General features: G+C 32.3%; 4 protein-coding genes and 1 long non-coding RNA gene across 6 annotated transcripts in view; 3 read left to right on the top strand and 2 right to left on the bottom strand.

Moving 5' to 3' along the window:
- The window catches only part of LOC140060990 (protein unc-79 homolog), a 31710-nt gene extending 31537 nt beyond the window's left edge, over positions 1–173 (bottom strand). For both annotated transcript variants that reach the window (XM_072107369.1, XM_072107368.1), the window contains exon 1: positions 132–173. The gene's annotated coding sequence lies outside the window, so the exon portion shown is untranslated. The remainder of the gene's footprint in view (positions 1–131) is intronic.
- Positions 174–231: 58 nt separating this feature from the next.
- LOC140060512 (uncharacterized) lies at positions 232–2938 on the top strand. Its single transcript, XR_011847337.1, has 3 exons — positions 232–284; positions 1094–1338; positions 1632–2938. It is a non-coding gene; the product is annotated as an uncharacterized lncRNA (long non-coding RNA).
- Positions 2939–3294: 356 nt separating this feature from the next.
- Positions 3295–7342, bottom strand: LOC140060511 (sphingosine-1-phosphate phosphatase 2-like). Its single transcript, XM_072106763.1, has 3 exons — positions 6626–7342; positions 6207–6296; positions 3295–4632 (listed from the first exon to the last, which is right to left on the bottom strand). The coding sequence occupies exons 1-3, from the start codon at positions 7226–7228 to the stop codon at positions 4063–4065; spliced, it is 1263 nt and encodes a 420-aa protein (XP_071962864.1). The 5' UTR covers positions 7229–7342; the 3' UTR covers positions 3295–4062.
- A 1124-nt stretch (positions 7343–8466) lies between these two features.
- On the top strand, positions 8467–11458 carry LOC140060198 (DNA-directed RNA polymerase II subunit RPB7). Its single transcript, XM_072106309.1, has 8 exons — positions 8467–8569; positions 8856–8965; positions 9163–9322; positions 9710–9760; positions 9958–10023; positions 10160–10231; positions 10510–10543; positions 10755–11458. The coding sequence occupies exons 1-8, from the start codon at positions 8558–8560 to the stop codon at positions 10766–10768; spliced, it is 519 nt and encodes a 172-aa protein (XP_071962410.1). The 5' UTR covers positions 8467–8557; the 3' UTR covers positions 10769–11458.
- Positions 11459–11693: 235 nt separating this feature from the next.
- LOC140060304 (large ribosomal subunit protein mL48-like) lies at positions 11694–17283 on the top strand. The gene is made up of 6 exons (XM_072106453.1): positions 11694–11837; positions 12192–12294; positions 12503–12669; positions 12897–13008; positions 16573–16662; positions 16928–17283. Exons 1-6 carry the CDS (start codon positions 11773–11775, stop codon positions 16985–16987), a joined length of 597 nt encoding a protein of 198 aa, XP_071962554.1. The 5' UTR covers positions 11694–11772; the 3' UTR covers positions 16988–17283.
- Positions 17284–18826: the final 1543 nt, after the last annotated feature.

Below are 18826 nucleotides of genomic sequence, written 5' to 3'. Positions count from 1 at the left end.
AAGCCTAGAAAAGTCAAATTACAGTTTAAGACCTCCCAAATCAAAACAAAATACATTTGATGGCTCAAGAACAATCTCATAATGTTATAAAAGCGTCAGAATATCTAAAATCAATAATAACGATTACAAACCTGGACAAATTCATCACCAATTATCGTCTTTTCCTCTCTGGCTGTCTCCTCCTCCTGCTGTTTTGCTAATTTATGTCAAAATTCCAATGTTTTGTTGTTAAAACTATAGAGGGAAGTTGTCAAAACAAGAAACACGGCGTTTGTGATTATTTGGTAAAATCATTCTTTTTTACTATTTTAAAAGCCAATAATGCTTAAATGCATTATCGCAACTTATTTTACGTTTATATATCTTCTCTCTAAATGCAGAAAATTAAATTTCTTTTTAAACGCCCAAACTTTACCCAAGCTAGGCCTAGCTAGGCCCACTCAGCATTGGTTTTGTCAGGGGAAGGGCATGATGTAGGCCTATTGTAGGTAGCACATGTTAGGCCTAGGTATGCATGGACTGGCTAGTTGTATCACACGTGTAACTTGAATTAATTTTGTGACAATGATATAGATCATGTTTCTTGCTCGTATAGTACTTTCAGAAATTAAGCATAATTAACTGTTTTTGTATGGATGTATTTTGAAATTTGTATGTAGGCCTAGGCTAGGGGCCTAGCTAGGCCTATTTTATTAGGCCTACCCACAAAACAAAAAAATTAAAAAAATTAGTTTTTGCAGATGAATATATATATATGGAAATAGTAAAAATAGAAGTGGAATATTCAACAAAACATATTTTTCAGTGGAACAATATATATAATTTATAAATTATTTATTAATATTAGGCTAGGCCTAGGCCTAATTCAATATTTCTTATTTCAGGAAATAATTTCGTCAGTAAAGCTGTACAAACAGAACAACCTTATTGCTACACATTTCTAAAATTGTGTAGCAAAAAAATAAAATACCAATGTTACCATTACCAAACTGTTTTGTGACTAAAAAATCAGTTTGGTTAGCAATATTGCTAAGAACAATTTTTAAATGGAATTTTTCCCTGATGTTAGTTGTATTATTATCTTTTTATCTAGGTGCTAGCTTCCTGATATTTCCAGATTGATTCATTGAATGATGAATGCCCCAAACAAGGCCAAATTTGATGAACAAGTAGAACAACTCAAAGATTTTAATGTCGACGATTGCTTTGAATGTCGAATGTTTGGTGGCGGTGCTGCTATATTAATGAGTGTTTACGTAGTTTATGGTGGATATAGACGACATGCCAATGCCACACGACCAATACTAAGCAGAGCACCGTCTGTTATAACCTCTGTCTGTAAGTTTTATTTTATGGTTTTTAAGGGGAATCTTAATTTGTAATTTTGTAGAAATTGCTGTAACGATCTAATTGCCACGAATAACCATAAGCGAATCCTGTTCACAAGACAAACATATACGAAAGATGTTCTATGTAACATAAACAAAGTCTTATTACAAGTCTTTGGGAGTCATTTGAAAAAATCCTGACATGACAGGACTTAAACCCATGACCCTTGGATTGGTAGCCAAGCATCATAACCACCAAGTCACAACTTTACTTATTTGAATTTTCATTGTTTTTTTTTTCAGTGCTGTTTAGTCTTGGAATGAGCCGCTTGCTAAACTACAATCTACCTAATATCTATGATAAGCTAAAGTCAATAAATGAATCGGAATGAATGAGGCTAGAAAAACATATTTTAGACATTGATATGATGATTTAAAATCATGAAGAAGTCGTCTGCTCCAAAATTTTCTGATCTGAGTGGGTTACTGTATAGGATTCTCTGTAGATTATGTATAGCACTCATAGAGTATTGAAAGTGGATGAAAACAACATGCTTGCCTTCAAATCCCAGGATACTGGGTTCATGCCAAGTACCATCTGATGTTATGAGTAATTTTACTAGTTATTCTGTATGCCAAAATAAAGTTAAAGGTGGGGCGGGGAAAGATGCCAGAACACTTCTGGGCATGCCTAGGTAATGCCTTAAGTTCGTTGCCTGATTTAATATCATAAAAAATGAAGTTCTAATTGGGCGTTGTAAAATCGTACCATGGACTTCTATCGATATTATCATGTTGAATATAAATCTTATTTGATATAGTTCATTTGATATAAATGACTACAAAGTCCAACTGATATTAAGTAGGTCTTCTGACAAGTTGTTTTACTTTTTTATATAATGTTTGATAATTTAAAGCTAGCTATGAAGAAATTAAAGTTAAATAAATACTGTAATATGTAAAATGAATACCAGTATGGTAACAGAATATTATTTTGAATTTTTCTGTAACTTCATAAAGTGTATGGCATACCAAATACTAACTCAACAGACTATGTTTATAATGCCTTTTTGGCATTCCATACATAATCAACCTTAGCAGTTAAAATGTGTGGGTATAGGTCTTAATACAAGACTGTCTAAATTTAGTTTAAATGGTGCTTTTCAGGAAATTGAGCTCAAGGCAGAAAGCCCTTTCGATGACTCAAATCGTATTAATTCTCAGTAATTCTTAAAAACTGTAGTAAATACCTTCCAATCAGAAGATACAACCATAGAGATAATATCTGTATGGTAAAACATACTTGTACCTGTATAATCTAATACCATCATATATGCCTGATATTTATTCCATCAGTGTATACAGGGTACTCTCAATAATCTAGAACACACAAAATGCATAATTAATTAATTTTGAAATGTGTTTAGGTTGATCTATTTTTAGAAGCAAATGATATTGAAAATACAGTACTGGTAAATCTATACAATAAAATAGTAATTATGCAAGCTGAATTACGTGGAATTGGTTCATTTTTCAACTGTATTTTAAAGATGGCTATCTTTAATAGGTTTACAACATACTAATTAGGCTGATAACAGCATCTGTTGTGATGGGCTTGTTTACAACATACTAATTAGGCTGATAACAGCATCTGTTGTGGTGGGCTTGTCAAGGTTAAACTGAATGACATACAGCTGTAAAATCAACTTATTGTTTATTGTTCTTTCTATTTTAATTGTTTCCTCTACCAAATTGAAACAAAAACCTCATCTGTTATACCATGGAGGTACCTCCATGGTTATACATGGAAAAACTTATTTCTCCATGGCTTATTTAACACTAAACTAAAAGAATGTGAAGTTTGGTTGCCATCTTCTTATGTGTGTTGTAATACTGTAATACAGATATAAAAACAACAAAGAAAGCTATACAAATTAAGATTAAATTAAAATATCTTTAATCAATGATTACATCATGCAACAAGCATCATATATTTTACATTTAAATTTTCCACAATTGTTTGAACATCAGTTAAATTACAGTAAAACATAGATTACTTTATTGTTTTAAAAACGCATGCAAGAAGTGTATAATTATGAACGTCCCACATGAATTATTTTCTGTTTCAGTCTTATTGTATACTCTATGAATGTTTGTTGTTTTAATATTATCTCACAACTAATCAACTTATAATTGTTGTACAGTACTTTAAAAATTGCTCAGTAAACTATATTTTGTGTCCAAAGATTTTTGGTCAAGTTAAATGAAAATTTACTTTACAAACAAATACAGATATACTGTAATTTAAAAAATATAAGAACAACAGAAAATATAAAACTAGTAGGTTCAGAGAAAGTATAAAATTGATAGATTACATTGTACCATTTATTATTATTACTCCATGGTAATAGGAATTACTGTATTTTATTACATTGTACATAGGCATGGCTCTATGTGGACGTGACCCTTTCAAAAATCTAAAATTAAATGATGAACTACATGTCTTTTTAACAGGCTATTATTAATATTATATATTGCTCTCTTCCTCCCTAATCAATTCATGGATCCTCCTCTAGTACTTTAACTGTAATTATTTTAGCACAAATTTATCTAGCTCCATGGTATCAACAGTCACAGTGGCTTAAGATAAGTTTAGACTATAACTAAGTCTGCACTCCTCGAATTATCTTTTTAGTAAATGTATGAAATCAATCAAAAAGTCTTTATTCATTGTTTATAAGTCCATATAAGGACCATGAGGGTCAAGACCTAAATACTGAAAGGTCAAAGGTGAAATAGTTACACAGACAACAGTCATAGTAAAGTACGCTCCAAATCTATGCGGCAATTCAATAAGCGCTAGTCGTTTGGTTTTCTTGTTTAACGGCACGCCCAACAATTTCGCCATTGTGTTGCGTATACAAAACGTTAAAATCTCGTCCATCAGCAGAAGAAGAGGCACGCCAACAACCATCCTAAGTAGCATCACTCCTATCGTCAAAAGGCTTGGTAGCGATAGCACATACGGTAACGATCCCGTGTACGGAACCAGCATCCCGATGTAGGTGTTTATCCATGATCCAATTGCTATTCCACCGGAGATACTCGTTATGTTCAAAGTGTCGGCATGTGTTTCACGCCATTTCTTGGAGTCCCTCGGGAATACGAGAGTTGACACAAGTATAAGCAATAGTATAACGAAGGGCGCCATCTTACTGTTGAGTACCCAGTCGTCGATGACATTAAGAAAAGGAAACATCATTGTCATCAGTAAGGTGCCAGCGGTGATGCCAGCAATCACATCCTATAACAATTTGAAAATAGTTACGTTAATTAGTGAATCAATAGACACATTTAGTATTTAGTCTGGGCTGGGTACAAAATCATGGATATTGGTGGTACAGTATATATATTTTATGACAATAAATGGAAGTAATTTTCCACTGATCAATAAATGAATGGGTTTTTCAGTCATAAAACTACTTTTCAAAACTAAAAAAAACTTTTCAAAATTATAAAATACCTTAGTAAGTGTTAAATCAGAGTATTTCGTCTCAGGAGGGCTGGGTACGAAATGGTTGTATTGGTGGTACGGGTTATTCGGTCATAGTAATTCTTTTCAGATATCAAAATTGTAAAATACCTTAGCTAGTGTTGTGATGTGTCTTGTGTGTATGTTAATATGTACAGTATCTTGTGTATCTTTGATTACTTGTTGAGTGCAATGTTTTGTATTTTTATATGGATGCGATATTTTATGTTCAACTTCAATTTATTTTATATAAAGAATTACGATAATAAAGTTCAAGTGTTAAATGAATGACGACTGTAGTGTCATAATAATGAGTTTCACTTTGGTTCAGAGAATAATAATTTAACAGCAGACGATAACAGAATACATAATACTCGTCATAGTCTGTTCAATTAGCGTCTATCATGATATCATGATGTAATGTATAAAAACACTCCACGTATATTTTTATTTACTGGAAATTGTTTATCATACAGTATTATTATTAACTTACAAAGGAAATAATGCTTGTGGTTCTTTTCTTTCTCTTTCATTGTATTTGTTTAAAAGCATAATAATAACGCTTCCCACTGAAAGGTCAAAGAGTTCATGTTTTTGGCAGTTATTTGCATACAATGAGGATATATGTTAACAAAGGAACTGAAATCTGTTAGTATCTCGTTAGATCATCGTTGACATTCGTTAAATAAGCCGATTTGTGTATATTTTGTTATAAATCTGCCATGCTTTTGAATTATTATGTATGTGCATGTTTTTTAAATGTTAATTACTAAAATACCAATACTTAGTTTTACAGACATATTTAAAAGGAATATACAAATACAGTTCAATATTTTTATCCATTTTTTGTATTATGCTAATGAACTTGAACTGAAGACAAAATAAAATAATGCTATATGTTATTAATACACTTTGTGATATCTTTCAAAATAATATATACGATAAATAATGTAGAAATAGGTGAAAATAATTACTACGCTTGTTTGATTTTTTTTTTAAATTGGAAATAGGTCACTACTTCCATCACCATCAGCTTTCATACTGACAGAATGAGTGCGTTATCTTGTTTAAAATCATGTTTGCAAAGTGTGTGTGCTTAATGGGTTACAAAACCACCACATATTGATATAGGATACAAAATAAATTCCTTTATAAAATATTGACTGTATTGTAGTTGCTTTTGCGCAATACTCTTCCTAAAGTATTCTTTTTTTTTTAATTGCAGTCTACTGTACGTCATCAATTGATTGAATTATGACAGGGATTCTTGTGAAATTTCAAAGAGCGCAAATACTTATTCAATTCTAAGACACAAATTTATTAGAATTATAAATATTTATTCTTACAAGTAAGCTATGCATACCAAGATACATTCTACTCATGACAACGATACTTGTCCAGAAGATTGCCACAATAAGTCCAAGTAAGAAAGGATACTGCAAAATAAAAACATTAAAACAAAATTAGTTATTAATACTTTTGATGCATTGCTGTACTTAATTTAAAAGTTGATGTCAATGCCAATCAACAGTTTGTACGATAACGGCAAATGCGATCGAACGTCAATGTTTCGTTTTCACACGACTTCGCACATAGCCACGTGGGGAATCGTGAAAACGAAACATTGGCATTCGATTTGCCGGACCAGAACCGTGTCGGAACAGTGTGAAAGACCTTTAAGGCTGTTTTCAAGGTATTTAAAAGGCTACTTTGTGAAGGCGCCATAATAAAAAGTTCAGTAAATTAAATCAAATCATGTGTGTACCTCAAAACGACCAATACTTGATAACAAAAGAGTGAACGGCATTAATACTCCAACCATAGCATGAGTTGACGGCATGCCATACTCGGTTTCGTAACGTCTTTCCATCTTAATGGCCGGTGGGCACGATGGTCTTGGCATTTTTATCAGTTCTTTAGCAGCTTGTCCTAAATACATTGTAACAACCCACACATAAATGGCCCTCCTTAAAAGCCAAGCAGAAAAATTCCACATGAAAAATGGATAAAACACAAGATAAAAATATTTGTTTCCTAGTTCAGCACCGAAACAGAATAAATAATACCATATTTTGTTTTTTATGATAACATTGTCTGTAGTATCCAATTCCATTTCATCATTTTCAAAACTACTTGAAGTTGAGTTTTGTAAATGTTGAGAATCAACATGCTTTCTTTTGTGAACCGACGACTCTTTTGTTGAGGAGGCCGCCGGTAGTTTTCCATTCTGTTGTTCATCTTCAGAAGCAGCGTGGTCTTCCTCTTGCGGCCTAGCTTTGTTTATTTTCTGTAAACCGAAAAGCGCTTGAAATTCAGCGACAGCTTCAGCACTGTGTAGTAAACGAACATATTTACCAAAGTTTGCCATGTTTTCAGCAGAAATAAAATAATGTAACTATACAGAATTGCACTTTAAAATGTCAAGCACCAGCCCGTAGCTGCCGTGTGCAAGTAAAGTCAGCGCTGCTCTATTTTCATTTAGCAGCTAGCTTTTCACGGCGTGTGTTATGATTCGTGCTTCCAAAATCAGCTGATTAACTTCGCTATGACGTAATAATTTGGTCACGTGGGACACTTAGACTAGGTTCATTCACTTCCACGCTCCTAAGCTCTGTCACTCTACACCATCAAACTAGTTTTGATAACAAAATTGTGATGTGCCCAAATATGGTAGTGATATGCCCAAACATGGTAATGATATGAAATCATCGTGTCCATATAAGGGCACATCACATTTTTTTGTCACATAAAGTTTGATAGTGTAGACAGAGCTTTAGAACAATAGCGCCGCAAACCTGCCTTTATCTGCATATAATATGATCGATTTATTTATTTCAATAATTTAACGAGGCCGGTCCATTCAGCCGAAGCTGATCATGGACCCTTAAAAAGTTTACAACAATTCAAAATAAAATTGAAATAAATATATAAAATTTAAAAAGTATAATTAACTAAAATAAAAATAAAATAATGAATAAACAAAGACGTTCTAAAAGAAAAAAATAATAAATAATAGAAATCAAATGAGAAAAATAAATTGGCCATCTGAGAGAGCCTAGGGAGATGGTACTTGAGGAAAAAAAGAAAGAGAAAGATAAAGCATGCAGATAACAAAATAAAGAGAATTAAAGAAAGATGGACTGAGTATTGAAGCTAAAAGAATGTTTAAAAAGTTCCAAGTAGGGTTGGGTCTGCGGATAATGGACGTGCATGAGATTTTAACGCTGACGACGTCGTCATTTTTGCGGTAGGGTTATATGATATAAAATGTACATGCTAACATATTATGTTATTGTGATATTAATTGTACGTTTTGTACATTTTGTGACGTGAAAACCGCCTTAAACTGAAGACCGCCCTCCGTAATAAGTGATGTTTTGCGTGGCGTTGAACGCGTTGTGGACGTACGTGTTGTGACGAATAAAAAGTTTTACATTATTTTAACTAGTTTTAACTTGTTTCTGGAAATAAAAATATATATAAGTTAAAACTACCACTCTAAAGCATGTTGAATAAAATGTAATTTACATCATTTTATATCATAAAACTGGACCGGGCGTCTCCTGAGGATACCACCGGGCTGACCGGGTGTTGATAATTACGACCGGGAGTCAACCGTTTTAGAGAGTCAGCCGTTTATTATATCTGTACATTTTATATTTTTTTATACATTTGCTAGACGCTTATTAACACGAAAATGTTTTATCATGTAAGTTAATAAAATCAGCAAAGCCATGTTAGGTGTTTGACTCCTAGATTATTTCTGTATTCGGTAAATACTGTGTAATGTTCTAGGCCTGTGTGTGTTATGAAGTGGCTAGATACAAAATTTGGAGTGGGAGTTTATTGTACAAACAAGGCGATGTATTTCCTGAAAACGGTTATAGTACGTGAGCATAGGCCTAGAGAAAATTGTAATGCAAATTACATACAGTATGTGAATGTGTGTTACTTATAAGTTTTAGTATAACTCTGTATTTCATTAAATTACACAGATATCACTAGAACATGAAATTCTTCTTCATCCACGATATTTTGGTCCGAATTTGTTGAATACTGTCAAACAAAAACTGTTTACTGAAGTAGAAGGAACTTGTACAGGAAAGTAAGTAAAAAAAACCAAATATTTTCGATTAATTACAATCTATGTTTGTTTAATTTGATAAATCTGTTTCATTTATTTGTTAATGTTAATTTCATGACTTTTAATTGATACTGTATTTTAGATGGCTGATGCTTAAAAGACCAGGTGTATTATTGTAGAAAATGAAAATATTGTTGTTTAATGTAATTTCATTTTAGGTACGGATTTGTAATAGCTGTAACTACAATTGATAACATTGGAGCAGGCATGATACAGCCAGGAAAGGGTTTTGTGCTATATCCCATCAAATATAAAGCCATTGTGTTCAGACCATTCAAAGGAGAAGTAGTAGATGCAGTTGTAACACAAGTCAATAAGGTAACATACTTGACAAGAATTGTGACAGTTTGATTGGAGAAGAAAAATCAGAATGCACTATATAGTACATAAATATAACTACTGTATAATGCACTTGTCAATTGTATGACCCACCATACAACAACCCCTCCCCCCTCCCCCATTTGTCTGATGTGTGTCATATCTTATGAATACCAAGATGCACCTCTGCGTCAAAAAAGTGACTTTTAGGTGACAATGACCCATCCATTTTGACGCCTTTTGACCATGTTGTTCATGATATGTTTAACCTTTAATCTCTGGAAATATGTACTTTACCTGTTCTACATGCTAAAGTTTGTATACCATTACTATATTTACCTTCTTATTAAGAAAAGCCATGATGATAATTATATTTATTTTATTTAGGTTGGTCTCTTCACTGATATTGGACCTCTATCCTGCTTTGTATCAAGACATGTAAGTACTACTACTACTACCATATATGAACATAATGATGTCATATCACTACCATATGTGGGCATATCACTACCATATGTGGACATATCACTACCATATTTGGGCACATCACACTTTTTAAAAAAAAAACTATATAGTACAGTGTAGTATAGTAGTATAGGCAGATCTTTATACTTACTGTTTTTAATTTTCTACAGTCAATTCCGTCTGATATGGAGTTTGATCCAAATTCAAATCCACCCTGTTACAAAACCAAAGATGAGGTATTTTTTTTATTTTACTTGTTTAAATCATTATGCATTGTATATATGTACGTAGAATCTAGTTTATTTTCTACCGTTTTTGTCTTTATTGATAGCAGTTTTTATATTTTTTAATATATATAAATAATTTCCATAGGATATGGTGATACAACAAGAGGATGAAATCAGGTTAAAGATTGTAGGAACTAGAGTAGACGCTACAGATATTGTAAGTTTTTACTTTGTATTCAAGTCGCACTTTGGCTTGTCATACAGGCTGTTAAAGAAACTTACATTAGGGATCCCAGTGGGATTCTAGGAACACAATATGCGTAGGGTTTTAGATCGTCACAAATTGTTCAACTTTGTATGTATTACTGTGTTTTGTGTTGATATATACAGTACTCATGTATCTGGCCTTTTGTAAAAATGTACACTACCTGATCCTTAATTTTCATTCCGTATAGAAGCTTCTTTTGAAATATTTTCTTATTTCTTGAATTACAGTTTGCAATTGGATCTCTTATGGATGACTATCTTGGTAAGTTACAGTAGCACAATATCTAAGTAAAGTAAATAAGTAAATTTCAATTAAAAAAACTAATCTTACTGTAAATAATAATAATTTATTGGTACTGCACTTTTGTAGTGGTGGTACACTTAAACTTATGAAGGTGCGTCCATAACATTCATTACAAGTAAACTCAAAATAGTAATATGCTAACTATCTTATATCATTGCAAATGTTACAGGTCTTGTCAACTAGAGCTGCTATATTGATTATGAAAATGATGATGTCTATTGAATGGTTGATATAACCACTGATATTGACTGGTTAGTAGTGACCCAGATCAAGAAAAGTGTGTGTCTCCAGTTGGAAAGGTGTGAACACAGATATGATTGAGTCTCCATCATTGTTTGGAAGGTTGAAGTTTGTCTGACCCTTTGTGGAAATGACACATTCAACTTGTGTACATGTGTGTTGTACTAGACTACTATAAGAGAATTAAATTGCAAGCAATGTATTTCAATTTAATTCTCATGACAATCTTGATGTATTAAAAAAAAGTGGCATGGTTTGGAAAAAGCATATTTATTTGTGAAAAAATAAATCCCTTTGTATATACATTGCGTTCATTGTACAGGTTCATTGTACAGGTTCATTGTACAGGTTCATTGTACAGGTTTGTTGAAGAATGCACTACTCTCTGTTGTCCTACATTTTAGATCATTTATGGAAAAGGAGAAATACTGAATACAAAATAAATACAAGGATAATTAATGAATAATGCTACCAAACATTGTTGGAGTTCACAATGAAGTGTACGTTACCCATGTTTTTTATTATTGTACGTGTACATAGTTTTTCTTAGGTATGATAATTTGTATAAATTCAAAACTCGGTAAAATATTTTGTCATTGTGACCTTTTTTAAATAAAAGCCAAGAGAAGTGTATTATTTCACTGTGCGTCTGTGCCTGTTAACGTTAAGCTCTATTTACACTATCAAACTAGGCCTAGATTGACAAAAAAGTGTGATGTGCCCAAATATGGTAGTGATATGACATCATCATGTCCATATGGGCGCACGCGCACTTATTCCATTTCTTCACGCAGTACAGACGTGACGTAACACAAATTGTATATAGCGCCACCTTTTAATAAATAAACAACGTGTTTTGTGTGTGACGTGTGTGAAGAAAAGTCAACCACCGAATTGCATATTAACATTAGCCTAGTTTACTTATTTATTTCAAAATATATTTAGAAATGAATATTACTCTAAGAAGAATAATACGTCCCGTACGTAATGCGTGTTTATTGAAACAATCAAGGTACTACTATATGCTTTTTTAATTCCACAAATGCCAGGCCTACCCTCCGAATGAAGGGGCCGCGGGGCCGGGGAGAGAGAATGAGATGAGCCAGGAAGCCGCGGAGGGCTTTCCTGTCGTCGGCCTCCCTAGTTTAAGGCCTAGCGATAAAATAGCTTCTAGGCCTAGTTTATATTGTTATTGGGTAGAATAATTAGATGTAGATGGTTTTTATTTGTCAAACAATTTAAGAGAATAGGGTATGTAATTTTCGGATAATGTTAATACTGTATTTTATTTTTTCATTTAAACTTCAGTCAAAAAGATAAAAATGTAATTTTTGATATTTATTGTTATTGTTAATATTACTATTAGGGTACAAGAAGTAACATATTGTCAGCTTTTAAAGCATCACAGGCAGCAAGTCTTTACTCAATCTAAATCTTATCACGATAACCATGAAACAGATTTGGAAGAGGTATCTATTTTTGATAATTGTATTTTGATAATGTAGTTGTGTTTAGAGCAAATATTATTAATTAAATTAAAACATAATAATAATAATATGACTTAGTAGGTTATATTAAACAACTCAGAAAAATAAAGGATAATTGTATAGACAAAAAAAAAGAATTTGATCAAACAGTGCATATTTAGTATCCATATTTTGTATAAAATTGTTGTAGTTTCGCTATCAACCACTTCCTGAGCAAGACATTCCAGAGCCCTCATCGGCAAATATCTACCCAGTTACGAATATCACCCTTGTTGGATACGATTGTACTGCTGTTGAACATTATGCACAATTTGCACACAACTTGGCTATACACATGGACATTAATGTCATTGACACGTAAGTTGTATAAATTTAAATTAATAATTTAACATTTATTATAGGTTTTTTTTACGTGCAGGTGCAGAATTTATAATTAATGTAAAAGAAAATTAAATAAATTATGTAATGCAAAATGAAATTAAACAAAGTAATGAAACAAAGTGAAAAATGCGTAAAAATATTTATTTAAAAGACAAATAATTTTGTTTTTTAAGATGTAAAGTAGTAATTGTCATTTTACACAGGTATGCATTACCAGGAAAATCAACATTGATTCATACTATAAGAAAACAAGGAATCTCTGAAAATTTAAAACCAAAAGATTTTACACTAAAAGAACACGAAAGAGTTATACAGGTATGACATGCTAAAAAATTTTTTTTTTTTTTTTAAATTTATTTTTCAGTGTTTTCATTTATTCATTGTAGATTTGATGAATGATTAATCAATGGTCAGACAGACAGACAGACAGTCTACTATTGTGGCAATGTTTTTTGCCTTGAACTTCCTCTTTGTAGTATATTAATTTGTTGATGTAATGTGTTTATTTGGTTATCCGCACTTGGCGGATAACCCCTTGTTATTGTCAGGATCTTTTTTTTTTTTTTTATTAGTTATCCGCTTAGTAGCGGATAACTCCTTGTAATCGTCCTGTTTCATCAAATTTTTTTCCTGTATTATACTTCTTTCTTTCTGTCATTTTTGTGCGTCGTGTTTCTCTAAAACTTGTAAACAGAACATATCGTAACTTTGTCAACATATCGAAATTTACGTGAACTTGTGCACCTCCTATTTTTGAATGACGTCAGAGTTGCGCAACGTGACTTACGCGCGATTTTATGAATTTCAATGATTGATCATAGACTAAAAACCAAACATAATTTTGTTTTGACACTTTGTGAAAATTTAAGTCATATCAAGCGCAAACTTTCTATGGATTAAAAATAGCATGTTTCACAAGAAGTTACGCGCGCACGCGCGTTTAAAATTTTAGAAAGCGAAAAATCAACTTCTAATCAACTTTCTATGCGTTTCATGTCATTTTGAGCATGTCAAAAATTCCCACGCGCGCGAAAATTTTTACGCACGCGGTGCACACGTAGCGTTAAAAACATATTTTTTTCGCGTGATTTATGTTTTTTCAGCCTTTTCTAGTAATGTTACCAAATTTTAAACAATTTCGACTTAAAATTACGTCATACGAGCACGTCGAATTAGATAATTTGCACGCGTTTTTGGTGAAAAAGTTCAAAAATTCGTCAAAATTATGCCTATTTTTAAACATTCATAGATTCTAAACTACATGGGGAACTTTTTTTTAATTACATATTCTGGAAGTTGATGAGTTGTAGATATCGTATCATACATTAATATGGCTAACCGGACATTGTGACGTCATCGTATGGCCACGCGAATATAAAATATAGGATTTTTGTCTCTTTCGTCATAGCTCATCACATTTAATAGAGCGCATCTCCACTTATTCGTTGTCCATTTTCACCCCGATTTTAATATATTCTAGGTTAATCAACTATCTTTTGCATGAATTTAAAATTTTTTAATTTTATTAACGTCATCATGCCTAAAAATTTAAATTACTTTGGTCATTAATTTCATCTTTACAGTAAATTTTAATCTGTTATAGCTCGTAAGAATAAAATGTGATAATCACGATTAAAACGTTTTCAGGAAGCTATTGTATGGTAGATACAAAATCATGTGAAAATTGTGCCAATCGAATGTTGTGACGTCATCATATGGCCAGTTATATAAAAAAAGTCGTATTTTCATCTTTTGCGTTATATTTCATTACATTTAAAAGAGCGCGCATCAATATTTCACGTATTCAAATTTCTTCTACACGTTAATATGTTGTTGCTGAGATAATTTCATTCTGAAATTTCTACTTTTGCATTTCATTTTGAAGCCGTCAAGATGTTAAAAATTACAATAAAATACGGGTCCCGTAATTTCACCTATTTTACACTGTTTGTGATATGTATACAGATTGTACTGTGTATACTATGTATATGACACAAAATAACAGAATTCAGAAATAACATATCATATTCTTCAGTTCAGGTCATAATGCCTTAATATTTTTCTGTGTGCAATATTCTAACGTATGACGTGCACGTGGCGTTTGTCGAGCGGATAACTAACTCGTCAAAGTGACGAGTTTCATGTCTAGTTTTTTTTCTTTTTTCTTCTTTCTTTCCACGAATTTTGTTGCAAGCATATCTCTAATTCTGGCTAACAAATGATTGTATAACTTTGTCATAAGATTGACCTATATCTGTAGATGTGCAAGAAACTTTGTTTTTTGATTTTTGAGTCGCGCAGCGTAAGTTACGCGCGATTTTATGAATTTCAATGATTGATCATAGATTAAAAACCAAAAGTCATTTTGTATTGAAACTTGGTGAAAATTTAAGTCATATCCTGCGCAAACTTTCTATGGATTAAAAATGGCATGTTTTAATAAAGTTACGCGCGCACGCGCGTTTAAAATTTCAAAAAGCGAAAAATCAATTTCTAATCAATTTTCTATGCGTTTCATGTCATTTTGAGCATTTCAAAAATTCCCACGCGTGCGCAAATTTTTTACGCGCGCGTGCGCACGTAGCGCAAAAACATATTTTTTTTGCTTGATTTTTGTTTTTTCAGCCTTTTCTAGTAAATTTATAAATTTTCAATCAATTTCGACTTAAAATCACGTCACACGAGCACGTAGAATTGGATAATTTGCGCGTGTTTTTGATGAAAAACTTCAAAAAATCGTCAAAATTAGACCTTTTTTTAAACAGTAATAAATTCTAAACTATGAGGTGAACTTTTTATAAATTACATATTCTGGAAGTAGATGAGTTGTTTTTCTCGAATCATGCATTGATATGGCTAACCGGACATTGTGACGTCATTGTATGGCCACCCGAATATAAAATATAGGATTTTTTTCTCTTTCGTCATAGCTCGTCAAATTTAATAGAGCGCATCTCCACTTATCCGTATTCCATTTCACTCAATTTTTTTATATTGTCTAGATCAATCAATTATCTTTCGCATGATTCACCATTTTTAAAGTTGTGATGACGTCATCATGTTCAAATGCGTCAATAACTTTGGTCACTTATTTTCACCTATTCTGCACTGTATGTAGTACGTATACAGTATATAGTGTATACCGTACACACTTAGATGCGACACAAAATAGAGGGCTCACTAACATTTTTTCAATGGCATAATCGTTTTTCTGCGCGCAATATTCTAACTTAGGTGTCATGCGCGTGGGTTTTGCGATGCGGATAACCTAACTCGTCCGTAGTGACGAGTTCAAATCTAGTTATATAATTATTATTGTTTATTACTTATACAGAAACCACCCCACCCATGAGGTTAACAGTTACAGCAACTCTCTGGTTACAGTTCTTTATTAGAGACATTTCCTTTACAATGATGTTGTTATAGCAGTCTACACAAATAAGTCATAAAAACTGTTTCCTTAAATAATTGACAGGGCTGTCTTTGTCAGTATAAATATAAACTGCTGTATTATGATTAAGTCATATAAACTCATTGAAACACACTCAAATTAAAACTACTATGACAAATAAACAAGTTAAATCAAAACAAGTGGACTTAATTGTTGGTGCCAAAGTTTCACATCCAATTCTATATTTCTAGTATTTATCCCACTCCTTAATTTAGGCTAAATTTGATACTATGGTCAATTCCACTGTTAATTTAATTCAATGTCGCCCCCTGGAACTATACTTTGTCATATATATGGTATATTTAAAGTACACATGAAAATGATCAAAGCTGTACTCACATTGTATTCATTAAATTGGCAGTTTGCCAGACATTTTTTCATACAATAAAATATATTTGAAATTTGAAAATTCCTTTTTTTTTATTCAGGTGCAAGATTTATCTTCAACTGATGCTCCATTATACTTAGAGGTTTTATTACAACACGTTCCACAAGGAGTAGTGATAGACCTTAAACAGGTATGTTGAAATAAGTACATGCTAAGTATTTGGGACCGATTTTGAGAGCATTATTTTCTAGCTATCTTTTTGTCCTATATTTAACTGTTTATGCTTCCTTAACATATGTATAATACATTTTTTCTCTTTAAATGAGCAAAATAATAACCGAATAAATAATGACAAGAATTTAAGAAATTAAAATCAAAAGTTGTATGGAAGTCTGGCCATATCTTGCAACGTAAACTCTATACCTTTATTATAAATATTTGTTATTATTTTACAGCACACACTCGAGGATTACCAATCAAGATTCATACGAAAAGAAGTTCCAGAAAGTTTGTGATCATGGCAATAGAATCAGACCAGAGAGTTGTTAATTGACCACGCCATTCAAGATGCCAGCTGATAATGTGGTTCTTTTACCAATCATAATATGACGAGATACAATACTAAATCGTTATACATGTGTCTTATGACTAATTTTTAGATAAATAACCATTGATGAGATTGTAAAATAGCTGGTTTGCAAGATTTGATTTTACATTAACTTAAAACAATAGATTCTGAAAGTTTGTTACATTTCCCTCAATATTTATATCAAAACATGGTTGTATAAAAGGACTCATTAAATTCTTAATTTAAGATCACTGTGATAAATAAATTTACTTATTCTAGTGTTTTTTTGTAACATTGTTTTGTGCGCACCTCAAAGTTTGCGCGTGAACGACGTAACTGTTTTACATAATGTATGTCATTATATAGTTAACGCGTGTCGTGAACTTCATTGTTTGCGCGTAAACGTCAGTGTGCGCGTGTAGAAATCATTGATTTCGCGTAGACGTCATTGATCATTGTTTTCAAGAGCATCTTTGTAGCTAATCTCTTGATGCGTTGTGTGGAAATATTTCGCATTTTGCAAGATTATTCATAGATTATCATTTGTTTGCAAATTAGTAAATGTTGTGTTCATTTTTAAATTACGCCGTAGTATTTATTTATCTAAAGAAAGATGGTGGTGGTAGAAAGGGAAATGAGCATAAGCTGACCACCATCAGCATGCTAAGTCCGTTGGCCATGACCGGTTTAAGACCACCGTTCAATCCATAAAATGAACAATCTAGTCCAACGACGGATGTCTTCCAACGACCGGATGCGGATTAAAGGAACGATGACGATACAAAGTATTTCATATTCATAATCCGTTATTCTTAACAATTAATCCATCAATATCATTTACGTCGGCTATTGTTTTTGAAGTGGCTTCCAGTCGGTAGAATTTTTTCTTGAAATAACACTTTAATTTTATATCTAGAGATCCTTTATAACGGATATATAATATTTGTAAATATCTTGTATTCTTGATCGCATAAACGGCATTTTATGCGATAAACTGCAGTTAACCAGTAACTGGGGATAATATACACTGGTACGTAACACCATGTCCAGTCCGTTTCTACAAGAGGAGTTCCGTATACTGTGCTCAGAGATTGCTCTTTTGGCAAGGTAAGGGGAATTTGCTTTACGACATTTGCTAACACTACTGCCGTAAATTTTAACGGATTGAGTAGCGGCTATTTCCGTTTCGTGAAGTAAACTGCATCAATGTATAGTTTTAACTTTTTAAACCAGTATGTTTCTGCTATAATTTTTTCTCTTTAAATTATGAGGGATAACTTAAACGAAACTCTGACACGGGTCATAATGTAACTTTCAACATAAACTCTCACTCTATAGGTAGGCCTAATAACTGCAAATTATTATTATCATTAATAATTTAAAATTGAATTTAATTATTTTACAGCTCTACGTCACGCCCAGAAGAAATCATTTCGCAATGGCCAGAATGTGTTGAAAAATACGGTGAAGCAACTTGTAGGATTTGCTATGACAGTGGTAGGTATAGGATTGACAACAATTTAATCAGTAAACTGCTATCCATAGATATATATATATAATAGATCAGATTAAAGTCCTTTATTTCAATTATTAATGGGTTATGGATATGACTAATGAATATTCATGTTTATTTTGTGACGTTTCATGAGGGGTCCTCGTACTTATGTACGAAAAGAAATATCGCGAAAACATAATAGTGATTTGATATAGTGGTATGTTTCTGGCACTTGATCCAGACGGATAAAGTAACACTTTCACAAACTCTCGATATCCGGAATTTGATAAT

Source organism: Antedon mediterranea, chromosome 10 (assembly GCF_964355755.1).
Source record: "Antedon mediterranea chromosome 10, ecAntMedi1.1, whole genome shotgun sequence".
Lineage (NCBI taxonomy): Eukaryota > Metazoa > Echinodermata > Crinoidea > Comatulida > Antedonidae > Antedon > Antedon mediterranea.
This window is presented reverse-complemented; position numbering and strand designations above follow the sequence as displayed.